At 37.8% G+C, this 20,784-nt stretch overlaps 1 protein-coding gene across 1 annotated transcript in view; it reads right to left on the bottom strand.

The window, feature by feature from the left end:
- Nucleotides 1–2,470: 2,470 nt before the first annotated feature.
- LOC137627929 (serine/arginine repetitive matrix protein 2-like) overlaps nucleotides 2,471–20,784 on the bottom strand; it is a gene marked incomplete at its 5' end in the record, with an annotated part of 62,868 nt that continues 44,554 nt past the window's right edge. Inside the window, 3 exons of the mRNA XM_068359383.1 lie at nucleotides 2,471–5,212; nucleotides 7,097–7,870; nucleotides 7,919–10,793. Coding sequence (XP_068215484.1) covers nucleotides 4,955–5,212; nucleotides 7,097–7,870; nucleotides 7,919–10,793 — 3,907 coding nt within the window. The remainder of the gene's footprint in view (nucleotides 5,213–7,096; nucleotides 7,871–7,918; nucleotides 10,794–20,784) is intronic.

Genomic DNA, 20,784 nt, shown 5'->3' on the forward strand with positions numbered 1-20,784 from the left:
GCTAAACACCTCATTACTTTTAAGCTTTAAACAGTTAAAACCAAGGATTAGAACTTTCTAACTTAATCAGAAATCAAGAGTAATCACATTTCTAGAAGGAATGTCAATACGACTAAAGTTGAAACTCTACTTTGAGGTATTGATAACAAAAGCCAGGAAAATGTATCTCATTACCAATAACAGATTTAAGAGAAGCATTTCCATCTGTGACTAGAAGTTTATAAAACAGTCACTTACTAAAGTATCATCTGGGAATGAATTGATAAGAGAAATGTAACAGTCTTCATCGGTGTTGCCGTTTCTTCAGAAAACATTTAGCTCATTCTTGCGAACCTCCTCATTCGCACGAGTAATCGGTACTGCGCAAAACGATCAGGTAGCCACAGAGGCCTCCATTTCATGCTTAGATTTAAATTCAATGTCATTTATTATTGTTAGACTTTGGTCAGGAGTCCTTTCCATGCCACACGACAAAGATAATGTGATATGTCAATATTTATACAATGCAACAACAATATCATGGGTAATTAGTTCCTGACGATCTGTGAAATTTATTCGGGGCATAGAAAAAAAGAGACTTGAATTTCCTGTGATGACCACTAAAGATCACTTTTCAGTGGACCCATAGTATAAGAGAAGAAACATTTCAGAGGAAAAGTACTGGCTGGGCATGAAACTTCATCAACTCTTATCAGATGGAAACGTCGTGCTATGAATGTACTGGAAGTTTTGTCTTCCAAATTGCTACAGAAATCTGCCTTACATCACAGGCTCTAGTAAGAGAGAAAAGGCGGGTTTACGCGGTCGAACGGTTCTTCGAACGCGGTTCGACAGACAAGCGTTTGAATTGATAATCGAACGTCTGAACGGGGTATTTGGTTGTCGAACACGTTCGTCAAACTGTTCAAAGAAAGTCTGTTCTCCCCTGACTTTTGTGGGTGGGGCTTCATTGTCCACAAACCTCATGCATTTGTGGCGGACTCCACCTCTTCGAACCGTCTGACAAGCAGGTTCGACAACCGGGTTCGACGAACCATTCGACAGTGTAAACGCCGCTCAAGATCAAAATTACACACTTACAGAAGCTAATCAACCTATTTCCATCATCTTTACACATTGGAATAAACTCTTAGAATCAATCTTAAGGTCTTACCTAGACATAATCTTAATCCACAATCTCTTTTTTAGAAAATCATACATCTGATAAAGGCTATTACCTAGCCCTAGAGATTCTTGCTTTTGTATATGTCCAGTCAGCATTTTTTAGGGACAGTAATCCAAAAAACAAGGAAATTGTCTAGTGGCTTGTCCAGTAGTTACAAATTACGTCTTGTAGCCTCTACTGGGCGCAAACCTCTAAATTTAATGTCTTAAGGACATATCACATAAATGAAAGCATTGTTTTACAGAAGAATATTCACACTAGGGGAAAATTACATTAGATTTAGACAATTATGAAACACATCACAGGAGAGGAAAGTAATTGGTATATAGAAATGGCATGAAGGAAGTGTCCCAAGTTTTTTAATTAATCACATTGAGTTTCTTTTTCTGCGCTACATCTAGACGTACAAGATTTGCAAATATGAATCGTACCGATGTTCACTGATGCCATATATAAGTCATTAAATCATTTTCCACTAAGTTCTTGGGAGCATTTACAAACTATGAGAGTTCTAGATCCATGCAATCAGTCGAATTCCTTTTAAGAAGGGCTGCAGAAGATGCAGTTTGGTATTCATGAAAACAGGTAGGCCTATTCGTGGTTTCATCTAAGAGTTCATGCTAATTAAATCTTCTATTACACCGTAAGAAGTCAAGAGCAGCTTTTAGCTTGGTAGGCCTATATAATTAATGCGGAATTAGAATGCAATAAGGCACAAGGCATCAGAAAAGTGGGGCACCATCTGTTAATATCTCGTTTTTTTTAATGAACATAGATTGAGAAGGAATGTTCATAAATCATATTATACATTGATATGAATAAGGAGTAAGAATTTCAATTAGAGGCTAAAGTTAAATCTATAATGTCCAGATAGATTGATGCCTTATGCCTGTAACTTTCCAAATGCCATTAAGATAAAGACATTTGGCAATGAATCAAATAGACTAATTAGCAAAGATAATGCCATGCAGCTGGAAAAAAGGTTTGAGTCACACAGAAAATGCGAAATGAGATTGCACATAACTAATTTTTTTTCACAAACAATGCTGCGTTTAACTGTGTAGAGTATTTTTCCCTAACATCTCTTGTCAGCATAATTTTTTTTCCTACGGAATCATCTGCAAATACAATGATCCTGTATTTGATAAGCTCCATGTCATCAAAGTCGACCTTATTCAAAATTGTCTCTATGAAAATAAAAACCAACGTTCGCTCAGGCCAAAATTTTCTTTCGTGTTTTCTGGGTGTGACATCGCTGCTTTTGTAATCCTTACTCGTTGTAGATTTGACTCAGTATCTACCTAGCTTTGCGATAAGTTATCGATAAGATATTAACAGCATCCTACACTGACTAATTAGTTTAGCTATCGAGGGCAAATGAGAGAACATACATAACTATCAGCATACAATGTCCTACAAAAATAAACCATTTCTATCACAGATGATGCTTCTAATGAAATGGTAAGGGGGAAGGGAGTGATTGAAGATGTGCACCAAAGATAACTATTGAGGGTCTCTAGGAGGGCTAATGAGAATATACACTGTGAATAATGAGGAGAGGAACGAGTGGGTGTCTCTAACACTGCCACGGTATGTGTGTAAGTGAATGATGTTTACGTGCAAACGTGATACATAAAACTCATGGAGGATGATATAGTGAACATCACCTCGCTGTGATCCCTTATACAGGTGGTACATTTCTGCATCCACGCTATGGCACCTATGACTGGGGTTGAGAACCTAATTGCAAGGACTCCAAGGGCTCCAGTTCCGGTTCCAGAGGATTCCGCAGAATTTGATGGCTCCGGCTCCGACTCCAAGGGATTCCGCGGATTCCAAATACGGCTCCAAAGGAATCCGCGGACTCCGAGGGCTCCGGTTCCGGCTCCAAAGGATTCCGCAGACTCCGAGGGCTCTGGCTCCGGCTCTGGTTCCAAAGGACTCCAAGGGCTAAGCCTCTATATAATGGTTATTGGCAGTAAGAATAAAGTTGTACGGTCATATTTCAGTCAAAAAACTTCAGTACAGTACCAAATTATGTTACAGATATATGCACAAAATGTTTCACATGAGCTTCTAGTGTAGTACTGTGCTGCATATTAGATAAGACAAAGAGTTCAAGTATACACTTTGAAGCCTTTCAACACTTTTGAGTCACCTACAGAAGTTAGTGTTAAACATTATTTGCAAAAAATGTAGGACACATTTTTTATAACAAATGTACAGGAAGCTTTTACTTGTCCTGCATGGATAGCAGCAGCAGACTTAGGATAAGCACACGAGTAAACTGCTAATATGTCTTAACTGTCCATTGAAAATACATTCATATATCACACGAAAAGCTTGCTTCTTGCAGGTGGTAGTCATGCTCAAAACGCCACGAGGAAGGACTTCTACGAGAGCTCCCGATGAAGCGAATAAATTGAGAGAAGCCTCGACATCCCTTCGCCTGTAGTTTAGCAGAAAAGAGTAGGCCTATAGTCATTCCCACTATTGGAAAGATATGTTGTGTTACATAAAACTTTGTTGCAGTGAGTTGTAGTGTTTATCATATTCCTGGTATTGTACTATAATCATCAGTAATGTTATGACAACCCCTCTCAGGGAAAAGTTCAACTATGGTAAACGTACCTTCTAACAACACCTCAGACAACAATCAGAGTCGCAGTAATAACATAAAAGCTATTACCATTATGCAAAGGAGTGTAACTTATTGATCACAGTAGATGGCTAATGTGCTACAGCTCTTCTTGGACACCTGTGGGGCCCAGCAGTCGCCTTTGAAACTCCGTCTGCTGGCAGCCGGCAGCCTACTTACTAAATTAGTTGAGCGCAGCAGTGTCTCCGCTGACAATTACCTAAGAGTTCACTGCAGTCATTTAATGTAACAGATTACATAAAGATATTCATATAAAGTTATTGATTCAGAGATAAAGGAAAGATTCATGCTGGTGAATTCTAAATAAGTTTATCTGTTCTTATATACCAACAATCAAGTGGTAACACTGCATGTCTAATACAAGAAGGGCTGATGAAAATGTTTATCTTCACATTGATAAAATTTCAACAGTTTGCAGTTTCCAACTCCACAACTTCGATCACGAAAGATCTGAACCTTTTCCTGAAATCTCAGACCTTCCGCGACACCTTAATACTTTCCCGAAGGTTTCTTAAACCTCCAAAGATAGGTTTTTTTAACAACAGTCTTGAAACACTTTCACTTGAAATATTTTGGGGTAACATTATTCTATTTCTCCTCGCAATTAATAGATTAGCTGGAAAACCTTTTCGTTCACCTTTCGGAGCAGGCACCTCCTTTCTCCATCGAAAGCGCTGACAAAGTCCAAGGGAACTTCCACGTCATTACTTGAAGCGGGGAGACTACACGGAGTGAAGGTATCAGCAATGTGAGGTAGAACTTAGTAAGGGATTTATGTATGATAGCTTTTTTCCCTTCTTCCTCAGGCAAGATACAAAATAAGGTACTTAGGTTTAAGGCATCTCTACTTTGGGCTTAGAGGAAAGTAACAATGATAAACACAAATGAGTGATTCAAGATGAATGAAACATGTGGTGATAAATGGGAAGCTTTATGAAAATTTACAATGGATTCTAAAACTAATGCATTTAATGGAATGTTTGTTTTTTGGTTACATCCAAAGAAAGGGTAATCGGAGTCATATAAAATTTTTTGCCTTGACATTTAGGTGCACATAGAAAAACATATAAAACAAGACTGATAGAGATTAAGTAAGGGAATAGTTGTAAACACACAACAAAAGCTGATTGTCACTGTGCCAATGGGGCTTTTATGTTCTTGGGAGAATTCAAGCTTTGCTTGCTGTTCTGTGATGGTCTAGGGGAAGTTGGCAAGGGAGGAGGAGAAGAACAGCAGGTCTTTGGAGAGTTTCTAACAGTGCAAGTCTTGAAGACCTCATATACAGGACCTTTGACAACAGTTTCTGGGGGTTTGGACTGAACGGGGTTGGGCTTGTGAGGTGTTAGAGGAGCTTCTTTCTCTGAAGGTTTAGGGTTTCCAGTGTCTTTCTGTTTGCAGACCTGTACAGGATCTTTGACAACAGTTTCTGGGGATTTGGACTGAACGGGGTTGGGCTTGTGAGGAGTTAAAGGAGCATTTGTCTCTGAAGGTTTGGGATTTCCAGTTGCCTTCTGGTTTGAGACCTCCAGTACAGGATCTCTGACAACAGTTTCTGGGGATTTGGATGGAGTAGGGTTGGGCTTGTGAGGAGTTAAAGGAGCATTTATCTCTGAAGGTTTGGGATTTCCAGTTGCCTTCTGGTTTGAGACCTCCAGTACAGGATCTTTGACAACAGTTTCTGGGGATTTGGATGGAGTAGGGTTGGGCTTGTGAGGAGTTAAAGGAGCATTTATCTCTGAAGGTTTGGGATTTCCAGTTGCCTTCTGGTTTGAGACCTCCAGTACAGGATCTTTGACAACAGTTTCTGGGGATTTGGATGGAGTAGGGTTGGGCTTGTGAGGAGTTAAAGGAGCATTTATCTCTGAAGGTTTGGGATTTCCAGTTGCCTTCTGGTTTGAGACCTCCAGTACAGGATCTTTGACAACAGTTTCTGGGGATTTGGATGGAGTAGGGTTGGGCTTGTGAGGAGTTAAAGGAGCATTTATCTCTGAAGGTTTGGGATTTCCAGTTGCCTTCTGGTTTGAGACCTCCAGTACAGGATCTTTGACAACAGTTTCTGGGGATTTGGACTGAATGGGGTTGGGCTTGTGAGGAGTTAAAGGAGCATTTATCTCTGAAGGTTTGGGATTTCCAGTTGCCTTCTGGTTTGAGACCTCCAGTACAGGATCTTTGACAACAGTTTCTGGGGATTTGGATGGAGTAGGGTTGGGCTTGTGAGGAGTTAAAGGAGCATTTATCTCTGAAGGTTTGGGATTTCCAGTTGCCTTCTGGTTTGAGACCTCCAGTACAGGATCTTTGACAACAGTTTCTGGGGATTTGGACTGAATGGGGTTGGGCTTGTGAGGAGTTAAAGGAGCATTTATCTCTGAAGGTTTGGGATTTCCAGTTGCCTTCTGGTTTGAGACCTCCAGTACAGGACCTTTGACAACAGTTTCTGGGGATTTGGATGGAGTAGGGTTGGGCTTGTGAGGAGTTAAAGGAGCATTTATCTCTGAAGGTTTGGGATTTCCAGTTGCCTTCTGGTTTGAGACCTCCAGTACAGGATCTTTGACAACAGTTTCTGGGGATTTGGATGGAGTAGGGTTGGGCTTGTGAGGAGTTAAAGGAGCATTTATCTCTGAAGGTTTGGGATTTCCAGTTGCCTTCTGGTTTGAGACCTCCAGTACAGGATCTTTGACAACAGTTTCTGGGGATTTGGATGGAGTAGGGTTGGGCTTGTGAGGAGTTAAAGGAGCATTTATCTCTGAAGGTTTGGGATTTCCAGTTGCCTTCTGGTTTGAGACCTCCAGTACAGGATCTTTGACAACAGTTTCTGGGGATTTGGATTGAGTGGGGTTGGGTTTGTGAGGAGTTAAAGGAGCATTTATCTCTGAAGGTTTGGGATTTCCGGTTGCCTTCTGGTTTGAGACCTCCAGTACAGGATCTTTGACAACAGTTTCTGGGGATTTGGATGGAGTAGGGTTGGGCTTGTGAGGAGTTAAAGGAGCATTTATCTCTGAAGGTTTGGGATTTCCAGTTGCCTTCTGGCTTGAGACCTCCAGTACAGGACCTTTGATAACAGTTTCTTGGGGTTTGGATTGAGTGGGGTTGGGCTTGTGAGGTGTTAGAGGAGCATTTATCTCTGAAGGTTTGGAGTTCCCAGTGTCTTTCTGTTTGCAGAGCTCCTGTACAGGACCTTTGACAACAGTTTCTGCAGGTCTGGATTGAGTGGGGTTGGGGTTGGGCCTGGGAGGTGTTAAAGGAGCATCTATCGCTGGAGGTTTGGGGTTTACAGTTGCCTTCTGTTTTTCAGTATTTGTTTTGTGTCCTTGTTTGACTTTACTTGCATCATTATTATCGGTTGGTTTGCCTAACTGGCATTTTGCTGTATTAGACAGTACTGTTTGACATGTTGTAGATGATGACTTTGGAGCAACAACCGATTCTTTACTCTGGCCGGAATCTGAGGACGAATTTGCTTTTACAGATGGTATGTTTGGAGATGCATTATATGAGTGAGATGAAGGACGTTGTTTTGGAATTGGGTGTGGAGGGCTGTTTATTGTTACCATCGGAGGGACAGTAGTGGATGGCTGCTGTACAGCTGCCTTTGCTATCACCACTGTGGTTGATCCATTGGCTTGAGCTGCTACAGCTGAATTTGGACAGGGCTGTATTGGTAAACATGGAGTACAAGATCTTGGATTTTGTGACTGAGTTAAAATGGCTACAGTTGGTTTAGGTGAAGGTGGCAGAGGTGGAGTGGGCCTAGGCTGGTGCTGAATAGGTGCTGGTTGCTTTGGAGCAATATAGACTGTATTCTGTTGGGGAGAAACATGTGAATGCTGAGCTGTAGGTTTTGATATTTCTGGCAACGACCCTGATGCTTTTGTTTCTGATGTAATAGAGCATGGTTTTGATTGTAAGGAATGTGAAGAATTCTGTACAACTTGTGGTACTTCTGACAATGTTTCAGAGGCTTTCTTCTGATGCGACAAAGGTTCCTTTTGGTTTTCTGGTTTTTGGGCATGCGATATTTTCTCCTCTTTCGTGTGGTGAACTTGTTGCTGTTTCTGACTCTGATTTTGATGTTGCACCCCTTTCATATGTTGAACTTGTTGTTGATGTTGACTTTGATTATTAGGCTGCACTTCTTTTTGAGTCGGTTTAATATTAAGTTCACTCCTATTTTGAAGATTTTCTTGTTCTTTAGAACCTAAAGCCGTAGCAGTGTTTGATTGACTTTCCACTGATGTGCTCTGCTGTTTGGCTGTTATTGCTGGCTTTGATACTTGCTGCTTTGCTGGTGAGGGGGGTTTCGAGCCTTTCTGGCAAGTGGATAATGTTGATTCATTTTCCACTTTTGAGAGAGGTTGCTTAGAGTTTATTGCTGATTTATTTTGAGGTTCTTTTGTAGGCAGTTTTTGTCCTGATTTGTTGGTAGTGTCTTTATTACTTTCTGAAGAGCTACCTACGGGTGAATCAGGTTTGCGAGGTGGACACGGTGGATTCCGTGAGGAAGATGGGGAGTCTTTTGTTTGCGGTAGGATCTTCGTACTTGGCAAGGATTGTGAAGAGGCAGGTAATTGCTGATGGTGCTTGGGGCTCTGTGAAGAGGTTGTTTTCTTAGTGGACTCGGAAACATGTGACTGGTTCTGAAGAAGATTCGACTTTGATATCTGCTTAATCAATGAAACTTGCCCTTTTGAAGATTGGTTCACAATACCACCGCAAGTACATATTGGTTCTTTACTTGAAGATTCTAGTTGTTTCTCCTTTTTATGCATTGATTCTGATTTTATGTTTTGCTTATCAGAGGTTTCTCTGCTGTTTTTCTTTTTAATAGGAGATCCTGGACTGTCTTTCTTGATTGGAGATTCTGGACGTTTGTCCTGTTTAATCTGAGACTCAGATTTATTCAGTCTTCTGGTGGGAGATCCAACTGGGCTGTCATGTTTCAGTGGAGATTCAGGTCTTCCATCCTGTTTAAGAGGAGAATCTGATCTTACCTGCCTTCTAATAGGGGATCCAGGTGGTGTTCTCTGAGCCAAAGGAGATTCTAATCTTTTTTCGTGCTTAATTGGGGATTCAGGGTGCTTTTCTAACCTTGAAGGTGAATCTGGCTGTTTATTGTGCTTCTTTGGGGAATCTGCTTTGGTCTGCCTCTTAGTTGGCGAACCAACTGGACTGTTACATTGCTTTGAAAACTGAGACTTATCTTGTTTGACAGAAGGGTCTGATCTTGGTTGGTTAGCAGTAACAGCAGCAGGGTCTGATGGAGACCCCTTTGCTAGACTATTTGGAGTTTTTTCCTTCACTAAGGATTGGTCTACTTTAGCTAATTTCTTTACTGGAGATTCATTGGAATTACTTTGGTTCATCTCTGTCTCATTTCTTTTGTCCATTCTTGCTTGCAAATCAGGTTTTTGTTCAGACTTAAGCACTGTCATCTGGTGAGTTTTTGCTGGAGATTCTGATATCAGGGTATTTTTGGCATTGCTCTCTATAAGTTCTTCCTTTGATGATGCTCTACATTGAGCTGAAAGGGAGCTATTTGGCTTGTACTGGGGCTTATTTGGAGGCAGTGGAGGTGGAACCCTTGGTAGTATAGGCACATGGAGAACTGGTGGGTTTTCAGTGTTGTTATTTGTACCTTTGCCTGAAAAAGAGTTTTGCCTATAAAGTGAATGCTTACCAGCACTTAATTTTGCATTTTCTGGAATAGGTGGAGGTGGAGGTCTTCGCTGGGGAGAATTTGTATTTGAATTTAATGTCCTTTCTGGGAGAGAAGTTTGTCTGGTGAAAGGTTTCCTGGGCTCTTTGACACTTTTGATATCATGGTCTAGTGAAGACTGCCTTGATACCTTTTTCTCTTGCTCATCAGGGTTGTTTACAGAATTTATATTGTTAACTTTTGAATTTGAGTTATTTTCTTTTGCAGGTGTCGTTTTCTGTCTCGTGTCTTGTAAAGAAGCCTGTTTAAACAGCTCGTCGTAAGGACACGGTGGTAGCTCACTTTGCTGTAAATGTTGATTATTAGAGGGAGGATGACATGTTATCCATCGATATCTTTGATTCTGGGGAGAACTGAAGGGAGACACATATATCTGCAGAGACTCTTCATGTTCTTCTTCTGGAAGGGATGATTGTCGATATATGTGGAGATAAGTGCCATAGCCAGAAGGCTGGTACTGTGGTGTAAGCTGGGATTGAGTGTGTTGATGTGGAAGAGAGCTTTGCCTGTAAATTTGTTGGTTAGACGATAGCTGAAGAGGAAGAGAGGTCTGTTTTGTGACTTCTTGTTTAAAAGGTTGTTTCGAACTTTCTTCTGTTTTGTTCTTCAAGGCGTCTGTGTCGTTGTCTACAGCCTGGTGGTCAGAATTGGATTTGGAAGACTTACTATGAGAATTATTCTTTGATAGATTCCACAAAGAGCACTTCCTGAAAATATTTTTAGGTGAGTAAGATGAACCTGAATGTTGAGGAGAATTTGGGGCAGACGCCACTTTCTTGGGAGAGGAGCAAGGAGAGGTGCTACGTTTGCCGAAACTTATCGGCGAAATCGATCGCTTCGGTGTGCCTGGTGGTGATGTGTATGAGTGTCTTGTTCCGAAAGATGGCATGAAACTGTTCTTTGGGGAAGGTAAAGGTGAACTATTCGGAGAACAGCTCATCGATGGACCAGGTGAGATATTATGATTAGGACTAGTGGGCGCACTTCCGTGCCTGGGGGATGTAAGAGGGGAAGAGCTGCGCCGATGGGTACTGGGCGACATTGACTGAGGAGGAGAAAGTTGGGGAGAGCTGCTTCTGCTATGCGAGGGCCGTCGGATAAGAGGGGAGGGTGGCGTGGGACTGCTCCGGCGAGGGGAAACGGGGGAACTACCAGGGCTGTTAGGGCCTCTTGAAGGACTGGAGGATCTGTGGCGAGAGGGACTCGTAGACCGACTGCCCGTACTGTCACGAGAATTTCTCCTAAAGAGGCCGACCCTGAGAAAATGCAGTACAACATTATAAGCAGACCTACCAAGTGATCTTGGATAAATTTGCTGTGCAAATAATGATGGTGCAGAGATTCTACATTAGACAAAAAGGATTAAAACTACATGAAACAAATGCACAGCCTCTGGATTTCATCTGATTTATATTATTCAAAACATTATTTGACATTATATAAAACCCACTGAACTAACAACTATGTTGTGGTACATGGCAGACGTCTCTTAATACCAAGTCTAAGTAGTGCTTTTGGTTGTACCGTTCCCAGCAAGTCACAAAACTGGGTTGGATTGGTGGCGGGGCGAAAATGTGTGTTTGCATATAGATACGTATAACATATATGACCATATATATGTATATGTATATATAAATCATTATAGTACAGTTTTTTATACTAAGGTTTGGATAATGAGAGAAGAGAACACAAGAGGAATTAAGAAGAGCATCAAAAGCAATAAGTTCTGAGGATCTATCCATATTTGAGTGTTCTTCAAAAAAGCACAATAATGCTAAAAATTATGTTCCTTGACAATGTTAACATATAGCCTCAGACCTATTGCCTATGACACATGTCAATTTTGTTTTTCAATAGTTGAAATCATAATTCAGAAGTCATTTTGTTACTGAAAGCAATATCTTGGTCAGGTTCATCAGTATGATCTGTGGAAAGAAACATTTCTGGTTTTGGCTCCTCACAGGAAGATATGACATAAGAGGGAGGTGTAATGTTATAATAACGTTATGATAAAATGCAACAGTTGAATAAACTATTAGGGTTCCTGTGTCCTACTGATAGAATACCACTGGAGTTCTTGGGTCAGATATTCTATCACTAAAGGGGTACTTTGTGAAAAATTTCTGAAAAATCAGGAATGTCTGAACGACAGAACTGACTGCTCTAGAGCTTCTTTCAAACAAACTAACAGGGCTCTTGTGTCCTGCTGATAAGATACCACTGTAGTGCTCTGATCAGATATTCTATCATTAAAGGGGTACTTTGTGAAAAATTTCTGAAAAACGAGGAGTGTCTAAACAACGAAACTGACTGTTCTAAAACTTCTTTCAAACAAAGTATTACTCCTTTGTTCTGAAGACAAAATACCACTTGAGTGCTCTGATCAACTATTCCTTTGCTAAAGGGGTACTTTAGGAAAATTGGCTGAAAAAAAAAACTGGAATGTCTAAACGACAGAATTGATCGCTTTAGAGCTCCTTCCAGGACCGTCTGCTTTTTAGAATATTGTGATGTCATAGCTTCTAGTGAAGAAATCCACTCCCATTTGTTTTCTATCTTAGGTAATGCTAAGGGAATCATGTCTTTCATTAGCTTAATCACCATCCTGCCATTTATTTCACAGTGACAACACAGGGAAATGAAAATACGAGAATCACAAGAAATCAAGGAAATCTCAAACATTACTAGAATTGACAGAAACAAAACAAGGTAAGAAGTCACGAAGCACATCTATGTAAAGTAAATAAGGGGAATGTATACTCAAAATGATGATAATCCTTGTATTGAAGTATTTCTATAGCCAGAAAAAGAGCAGATTCTAGCTCTTCAGGCCAAACTTGAAACGATTTAAATTCTTTATTCCAAGAATCACTCATCACGTCATTTCAAAGAAAGATGTTAGGAAAAAACAGGAGGAATAAAAAGGATAATTGGAGATAAACAGAAAGAACAAGGGGGTTGAGATGAAAAGAGAGATTGGTTGATATTTGTAAAAGTTAAAGAAAAATATGTTTGTAAAGAGAAAGTGACACATCAGGCCTTATATATTTTAGTTAGAGATATTTTACTTTATTTTGTTTTGGAGAATATCCGGTAACTTTTCAAAATTATGAATACCATTTACTGATTTCAGAAAAAGATAATGTTTTGTGCAAACTAATGTCTGAAAGTAAGGAATTATTTGTATATAATGATATTCATCCGCTGTTAAAGTCACGGAAAATGGATTAGGTTGGTGAATATATATATATATATATATATATATATATATATATATATATATATATATATATATATATATATATATATATATATATATATATATGTGTGTGTGTGTGTGTGTGTGTGTGTGTGTGCGTGTGTATGCATGTATACACACATATAAATGTATGTATATATATATATATATATATATATATATATATATATATATATATATATATATATATATATATATATATATATATATATGTATATATTGAGAGTGTAACCTATCTTACTATAATCCGGGACGATTGTATAAATGTATGGATAGATTAATGTATTTTGGCAATTTGGCAATACATGTATACTTAGAGAAAAGCAAGGAAGAGATGGCGAATTAAGAATTAAATAAAAGAAAAGGTAAAAAATAGAAAGACATATAGCAGACTTAAAATTGTAAGAAAAAGAGAAAAGAGAAGGGTAGGAAAGGAAGGGGAGATTCACCAGCCTACTTGTAAGCCTTATAGAAGGGTAACCAGACCAAGATTATGGGGAAAAACGTTAAGAGAAAAATCTATCCAAATATGTCTCTCTGTCTCTCAATGCCTTGTTTCTGACTACGATATTCTTTTTCTACGTATTTCCATCTCTTACGAATGCTATTCGACATAAGAGTGCATGTCTCTAATATAATGTTCTTTTTCTGTACAAAAATATATAGTACTATTTTCAAACTCAACATCCAAGGTTTCAGTGGAGGCGTTTGTTTGTTTTTTTTGGGGAAGAAGAAGAAGTTTTGTTTTGTTTACTTTCAACAAAACGCTCCCCTTCAATCGTGCCTGTTATCGCCAAGGTCTTTATAAAAAAATACCTTGCTTATCGCTATCTAATTTTATATTAATCACGGTTTTCGTACTGTGGTTGTTCGTTTTCTTTGTACAAAGGGGAAATAAATATCTTGCTTATAGATGTTTTGAGAATATTTTGAGGGAAACCGCTTGACTTGTGATTTGATTTTGAACAGTTCCAAGTCGGCGGTGTTTCACGGTAGACAACTTTGTCCTGAGGATAAAAATATTTGGATCTTACAGTGTCCTGATTATTACTATTTAATGTTTTCATTGACGGGTTGATTGACTTCATATTTGCAAAATGGTAAGTAATTCAACTTCCGCATTGATGTAATTGGGAGCCTATCCTTTGTACAAAAACAATTTTTCGTTTCAATTTTGTCAGTAGTGGCAACCCGTATTAGAATGTGGCCGTGAAACACTACCTTGATATTATTTAATATCCAAGTTTCTTCCTTACAGTATTGAAATTTTAATAAAATAGAGGCTACTAAGGTATTTAACCTTGTCTAACACCGTTGGAAGACAGAAATTTTGCGAAAAAAACAAATTTTTTGGATGTCTCAAGATGAGTGGGACCTTTCTTTGCGTCCTCAAAACATCTAGGATGCAAATATTTCCTCTCCCCCTTCTTTCTAGCTATATATTTTGGCAAAAGTTCTATAGATGCATGTGCTAGTGTCCTGTTGAATACCATTTACATAGATTACCCTTTGGCGTTTACTTGGATGCCTTAAAAAAAAAAAAAAAAAAAAAAAATGCCAGATTTGGTCCACCTTTATTTTTTCTTATTTCGATTAAATTAATCATTTCAGACTGATATATCAATGATTTTTTGAGTTATAGAGGACATATATTGTAAACCAAAAAATATAATCAATGTAAGTAATCTGTAAATATTAATTCATATATATACGTTCTCTCAGTAATCGTAAGAACTTATTTGAAAATTCTCCCGAGAACAGAAATTTATCGGTGTACATAAAATGAAATTTGTAAAAGATACGGGTCAATTATTCAACAATGAGAAAAACACATGAATATCTCTATCTTTGAAAAAGCAAATCACTTAAAAAAGTAAAAAGAGTTAAAAAGGGCATCCAACTTCTGCCAAAGGGTAAACTCAAAGACGGTAAACCACGGCTTCATTTTCTGATACATTTCAGCATTTTCCCGCTAAACTTCATGAGAATTTGGTTCCTTACTTAAATATTTATATAAAACTTCCATCAAGAGTTAAGTTCCTTACTTATATCAAAAGTAGAATATGAAATACTTTCAATGTAAATATAATAGGATTTGAAATTTCAGTTTAAAAAGTTTAAAAAGTATTCACGAGTCGATATATTTTCTTATTTAAAAATATTATAGTAAAAGTTGCAACTGTGAATACAGTATATGTTGTAAAAATGTTCATGTAAATATATTATGATGTATATATAATAAATTGTAAGAATTATTAATGTATATTTCCAAATAAAAGAAAAACAATCATATTTTCAACTTCAATTTGATAATTTGGAACCAAATGGCAACTCGATGTTCAGTTTTGTTGGGAAGATGCTAAAGGTTACCAGAAAAGAAATTCTCGCTATACTGTATTTATTAATTATTTGAGGAAAGGAAAAATTGTAATAGTTCTTTTAACTGTCCCGGTATGGTTGAGTATAAAGTTACTGTATAAACTTATTGGTGGAAATAGTTATTTTAATATATGCTGATAATTTAGTCACCAAACATTGGATAAGTGTTATCTTCTGAAGTATATATATATATATATATATATATATATATATATATATATATATATATATATATATATATATATATATATATATATATATATATATATACACAAATCAGTATTATATATGTATGATTTGAGACATGTACAATATGTTTCATATTTGTATATATATATGTATATATATATATATATATATATATATATATATATATATATATATATATATATATATATATATATATATATATGTGTGTGTGTGTGTATGTGTATATATATACACAATCTATATATATATATATATATATATATATATATATATAGATATATATATATATATATATATATATATATATATATATATATATATATATGTGTGTGTGTGTGTGTGTATGTGTATACACAATCTATATGTATATATATATATATATATATATATATATATATATATATATATATATATATATATATAAAATCTGAATTATATATATATATATATATATATATATATATATATATATAGATATACATACATACATACATACATATACGCTCACATATGGCTGTCATACATACAAAACGTTAATTTCCAAACTGAAAAATGATATGACTCATTAGTCAACCTTATCACGGACTGTTAAGAGAAACATGGGGGAAACCACATATGGTATTTTTCACGATAATATCTTTCACAGAAGTATATTCTTATCTAATTAGAGTTTAAATTATATTCTAAACATCAGGATGTTATTTTTATGAATGATAAATATATTAGACAAATATATATTGAATTATGAATGTTGCAACCAACCGTATAGTGGTTTCGCCTGGGGTGTGGATAGGTGAAAAGTAGTTGTAGGCCTATGTTCAGTTTTGAAGAGGCTAAGAGATATCTCAACACACACACACGGCCGCACACACACACACATACAAACACACACACGCAGAACTCTATAAAAAGGAACTAAAGTGAGCATAAGTGAGAGTAAATATAAATTAACACACGAGAGAAGACAGAGTGATATAGTCAGGACTATATATATAGATATATATATATATATATATATATATATATATATATATATATATATATATATATATATATATATATATATATATATATAGCTTCAGGAAAGGTGAGTCTAAAGAATCTTCACTATACAAGTGAGAGGTGCATGTGTGTGTGATGGAGTTGAATAAAAGTGAATGAAATATAAATAATTATACTACCGTCTCAGCTTTTTGTTATTTTGTGTAAAAAATCATATATTTTTTTTTCACTATTTCTGTTTAGACGTAGATGGTGATTTCTTGGATGATGAACGGCGGAAGAGGCTATCATCAGTGAAGACACATTAGACATATAAAGCGTTACGGAAGCAGACATGTGGCTGGGTTACACGGTCGAACGCGGTTCGACAGACATGTGTTTGAAGTTGGGGATTTGGTTGTCGAACACGTTCGTCGAACGGTTCGAGGAAAGTCTGTTACTCGTGTGGACTGGGTATTGACAAAGTGTTTGAAGTATTCGAACGTGTGGACTGGGTATTTGGTTGTCGAACACGTTCGTCGAACGGTTCGGAGAAAATCTGTTACACGTGTGGACTGGGTATTTGGTTGTCGAACACGTTCGTCGAACGGTTCGGAGAAAATCTGTTACACGTGTGGACTGGGTATTGACAAAGTGTTTGAAGTATTCGAACGTGTGGACTGGGTATTTAGTTGTCGAACACGTTCGTCGAACGGTTCGTAAAATGTCTGTTACACGTGTGGACTGAGTATTTAGTTGTCGAACACGTTCGTCGAATGGTTCGAAGAATGTCTGTTACACGTGTGGACTGGGTATTGAGAAAGTGTTTGAAGTATTCGAACGTGTGGACTGGGGATTTGGTTGTCGAACACGTTCGTCGAACGGTTCGAGGAAAGTCTGTTACACGTATGGACTGGGTATTTGGTTGTCGAACACGTTCGTCGAACGGTTCGAAGAATGTCTGTTACACGTGTGGTCTGGGTATTGACAAAGTGTTTGAAGTATTCGAACGTGTGGACTGGGTATTTGGTTGTCAAACACGTTTGTCGAACGGTTCGGAGAATGTCTGTTACACGTGTGGACTAAGTATTTGGTTGTCGAACACGTTCGTCGAACGGTTCGAAGAATGTCTGTTACACGTGTGGACTGGGTATTTGGTTGTCGAACACGTTCGTCGAACGGTTTGAAGAATGTCTGTTACACGTGTGGACTGGGTATTTGGTTGTCGAACACGTTCGTCGAACGGTTCGAGGAAAATCTGTTACACGCGTGGACTGTGTATTGACAAACGTGTTTGAAGTATTCGAACGTGTGGACTGGGTATTTGGTTGTCGAACCCGTTTGTACAAAGGTTCGAAGAAAATCTGTTACACGTGTGGACTGGGTATTTGGTTGTCGAACACGTTCGTCGAACGGTTCGAAGAAAGTCTGTTACACGTGTGGACTGGATATCTGGTTGTCGAACCCGTTTGTACAAAGGTTCGAAGGAAATCTGTTACACGTGTGGACTGGGTATTTGGTTGTCGAACACGTTCGTCGAACGGTTCGAAGAAAGTCTGTTACACGTGTGGACTGGATATCTGGTTGTCGAACCCGTTTGTACAAAGGTTCGAAGAAAATCTGTTACACGTGTGGACTGGGTATTTGGTTGTCGAACACGTTCGTCGAACGGTTCGAAGAAAGTCTGTTACACGTGTGGACTGGATATCTGGTTGTCGAACCCGTTTGTACAAAGGTTCGAAGGAAATCTGTTACACGTGTGGACTGGGTATTTGGTTGTCGAACACGTTCGTCGAACGGTTCAAAGAATGTCTGTTACTCGTGTGGACTGGGTGTTTGGTTGTCGAACACGTTCGTCGAACGGTTCGGAGAATGTCTGTTACATGTATGGACTGGGTATTTGGTTGTCGAACACGTTCGTCGAACGGTTCGAAGAATGTCTGTTACACGTGTGGACTGGGTATTTGGTTGTCGAACACGTTCGTCAAACGGTTCAAAGAAAGTCTGTTCTCGCTTGACTCGATGGAGGGGGGGATGCGCTTCATTGCCCACAAACCTTATTTGTGACTGACTTCACCTCTTCGAACCGTTTGACAAGCGGGTTCTACAATCGGGTTCGACGAACCGTTCAACCGTGTAAACCCCACTTTTCATGGTTGATTCACACTATCGGTCCGGTCACGCTCCGGTCTCGGTTCGGTCTAAGTTCGGTCTCGGTACTGGGGTGTTCACACCTTCGGTTCGCTCCCGGTCCGATCGGTGTCTTGGCCAAATTATAAATAAAAAAAGACATAATTGTACAGAAATATTGTTCAATTATACTAGGAAATGTACTTAATCAGTGAACATTAGCCTGTTATTGTACATATTAACTTATTTCTATCATGACCGGACCGTTACTGGGGCAAGACTGGAGCGCTACCGGACAGATAGTGTGAATTAACCTTTAAAGGAATACATATAATAAAAAAAGAATGACAATTGTAATTGGCAAACAGCTCAGGAACTTATAAGTTGTACAGTGTTCTGAGTACACTTGGGCACACTATTCTATCCCGAGTACACTTGGGCACACTATTCTATCCTGAGTACACTTGGGCACATTATTCTATCCTGAGTACACTTGGGCACACTATTCTATCCTGAGTACACTTGGGCACACTATTCTAACCTGAGTATACTTGGGCACACTTCTATCCTGAGTACACTTGGGCATACTATTCTATCCTGAGTACACTTGGGCACACTATTCTATCCTGAGTACACCTGGGCACACTATTCTATCTGGTCTCTCTCTTCTTTTCTTTCAAGTTTTTATAGTTTACATGTGAAATATCAAATTTAATGCTGTTACTATTACTATTCTTAAGATATTTTATTTTGATTGTTCATTGCTTCCACTGTAGTTTATTTATTTCCTTGTTGTCTTTCCTCACTGGGCTATTTTTCCCTGCTGGAGCTCTTGAGCTTATAGCATCTGGCTTTTCCAACTAGGGTTGTAGCTTAGCTTGTGATAATAGTAATAATAATGATAATAATAGTAATAATAATAGTGGTTTTCTGACATATGTTAGCACATGTTCAAACATGGTATCAACCACATATGCTTGAACATATTTGAATTAGATTGTACCACCAACATAGGCAACTCAATGCAAAATCATGCAACATGGTACCACATGATTCAGAAAATAATATGATATTAACTTTTAGGCCTACTCGTGGCTTCTAGAATTCAGAAAATACTATTGTGTTATCAACCTCTAGGCCTAGCATACTCATGGCTTTCATGAGTTCAGAAAATACTATTGTGATATCAACCTCTAGGCCTACTCATGGCTTCCAGAAATTCAGAAAATACTATAGTGATATCAACCTCTAGGCCTACTCATGGCTTTCATGAATTCAGAAATTACTATAGTGACATCAACCTCTAGGCCTACGCATGGCTTCCAGAAATTCAGAATGGCTAGATCATTACAGGAATTCTAATAACACAACTGTGAATATTAATGATTTTTTGGAAAGGTAAAATCACCAGAATCAATAAGAAAAAAATGTGGGCCTAAGAAAACAAGGAGCCACGAATGCCTAAAATTATATTTAAGTCAATCCGGATGAAAAAGGTGAATAAGAGAAGTATACAATGATTAAAAAGTTATAAAGTCCGGTTTCATTTAAAGTAATTCTCTTACCTACATGAAACTCGTTTCAACTGACATAAGTTTTTTTTATAGTTTATATATTTTTATTTTTATTATTCATTACTTCCTATATCGTTTATTTATTTCCTTATTTATAATAAGTTTTATAGTCTGTAGCAACAGCTCACTATTATATCGCAGAAATTTAGAAAAAATACTTCGAAAGCGAATGGCAACACTTCTGTTTGCCAGCCATAAATGTATCAATAAACTCAAATTTAACGATTTTCATAATGATTTGAAGATGTATTTGAACGAAGTAGAATATTTATTTTTATATTCAGTAATAGCAGATCTTTATTACATCGGAGAAATATATATATATAAAAGTATTTCTCGAAAGCGAATGGCAACACTTCTGTTTGCCAGTCATAAATGTATTAATAAACACAAATTTAACTATTTTCATAATGATTTGAAGATGTATTTGAACGAGGTAGAATATTTATTTTTGTAGTCTACAATAGTACATCTTTATTACATCGGAGAAATGAAAAAAAATAAAAACATTTCTCGAAAGAGAATGGCAACACCGCTGTTTGCCCGCCAAAAATGAGTGTTTAACATCAGTCACTGGAGGCCAGTAGTTTGTGAATGACCAGTCACTCCCGTAGTCTCTGTCCGTAAACATGTGATAATTAGCGCTATATTAATCGTATTTATTCGTTAATTAATTACGTTATCTACTGTGTGTGTTATGTGATACCGTAATGT

The sequence above is a fragment of the Palaemon carinicauda genome, chromosome 35 (assembly GCF_036898095.1).
Source record: "Palaemon carinicauda isolate YSFRI2023 chromosome 35, ASM3689809v2, whole genome shotgun sequence".
NCBI classification, from domain to species: Eukaryota; Metazoa; Arthropoda; class Malacostraca; order Decapoda; family Palaemonidae; genus Palaemon; species Palaemon carinicauda.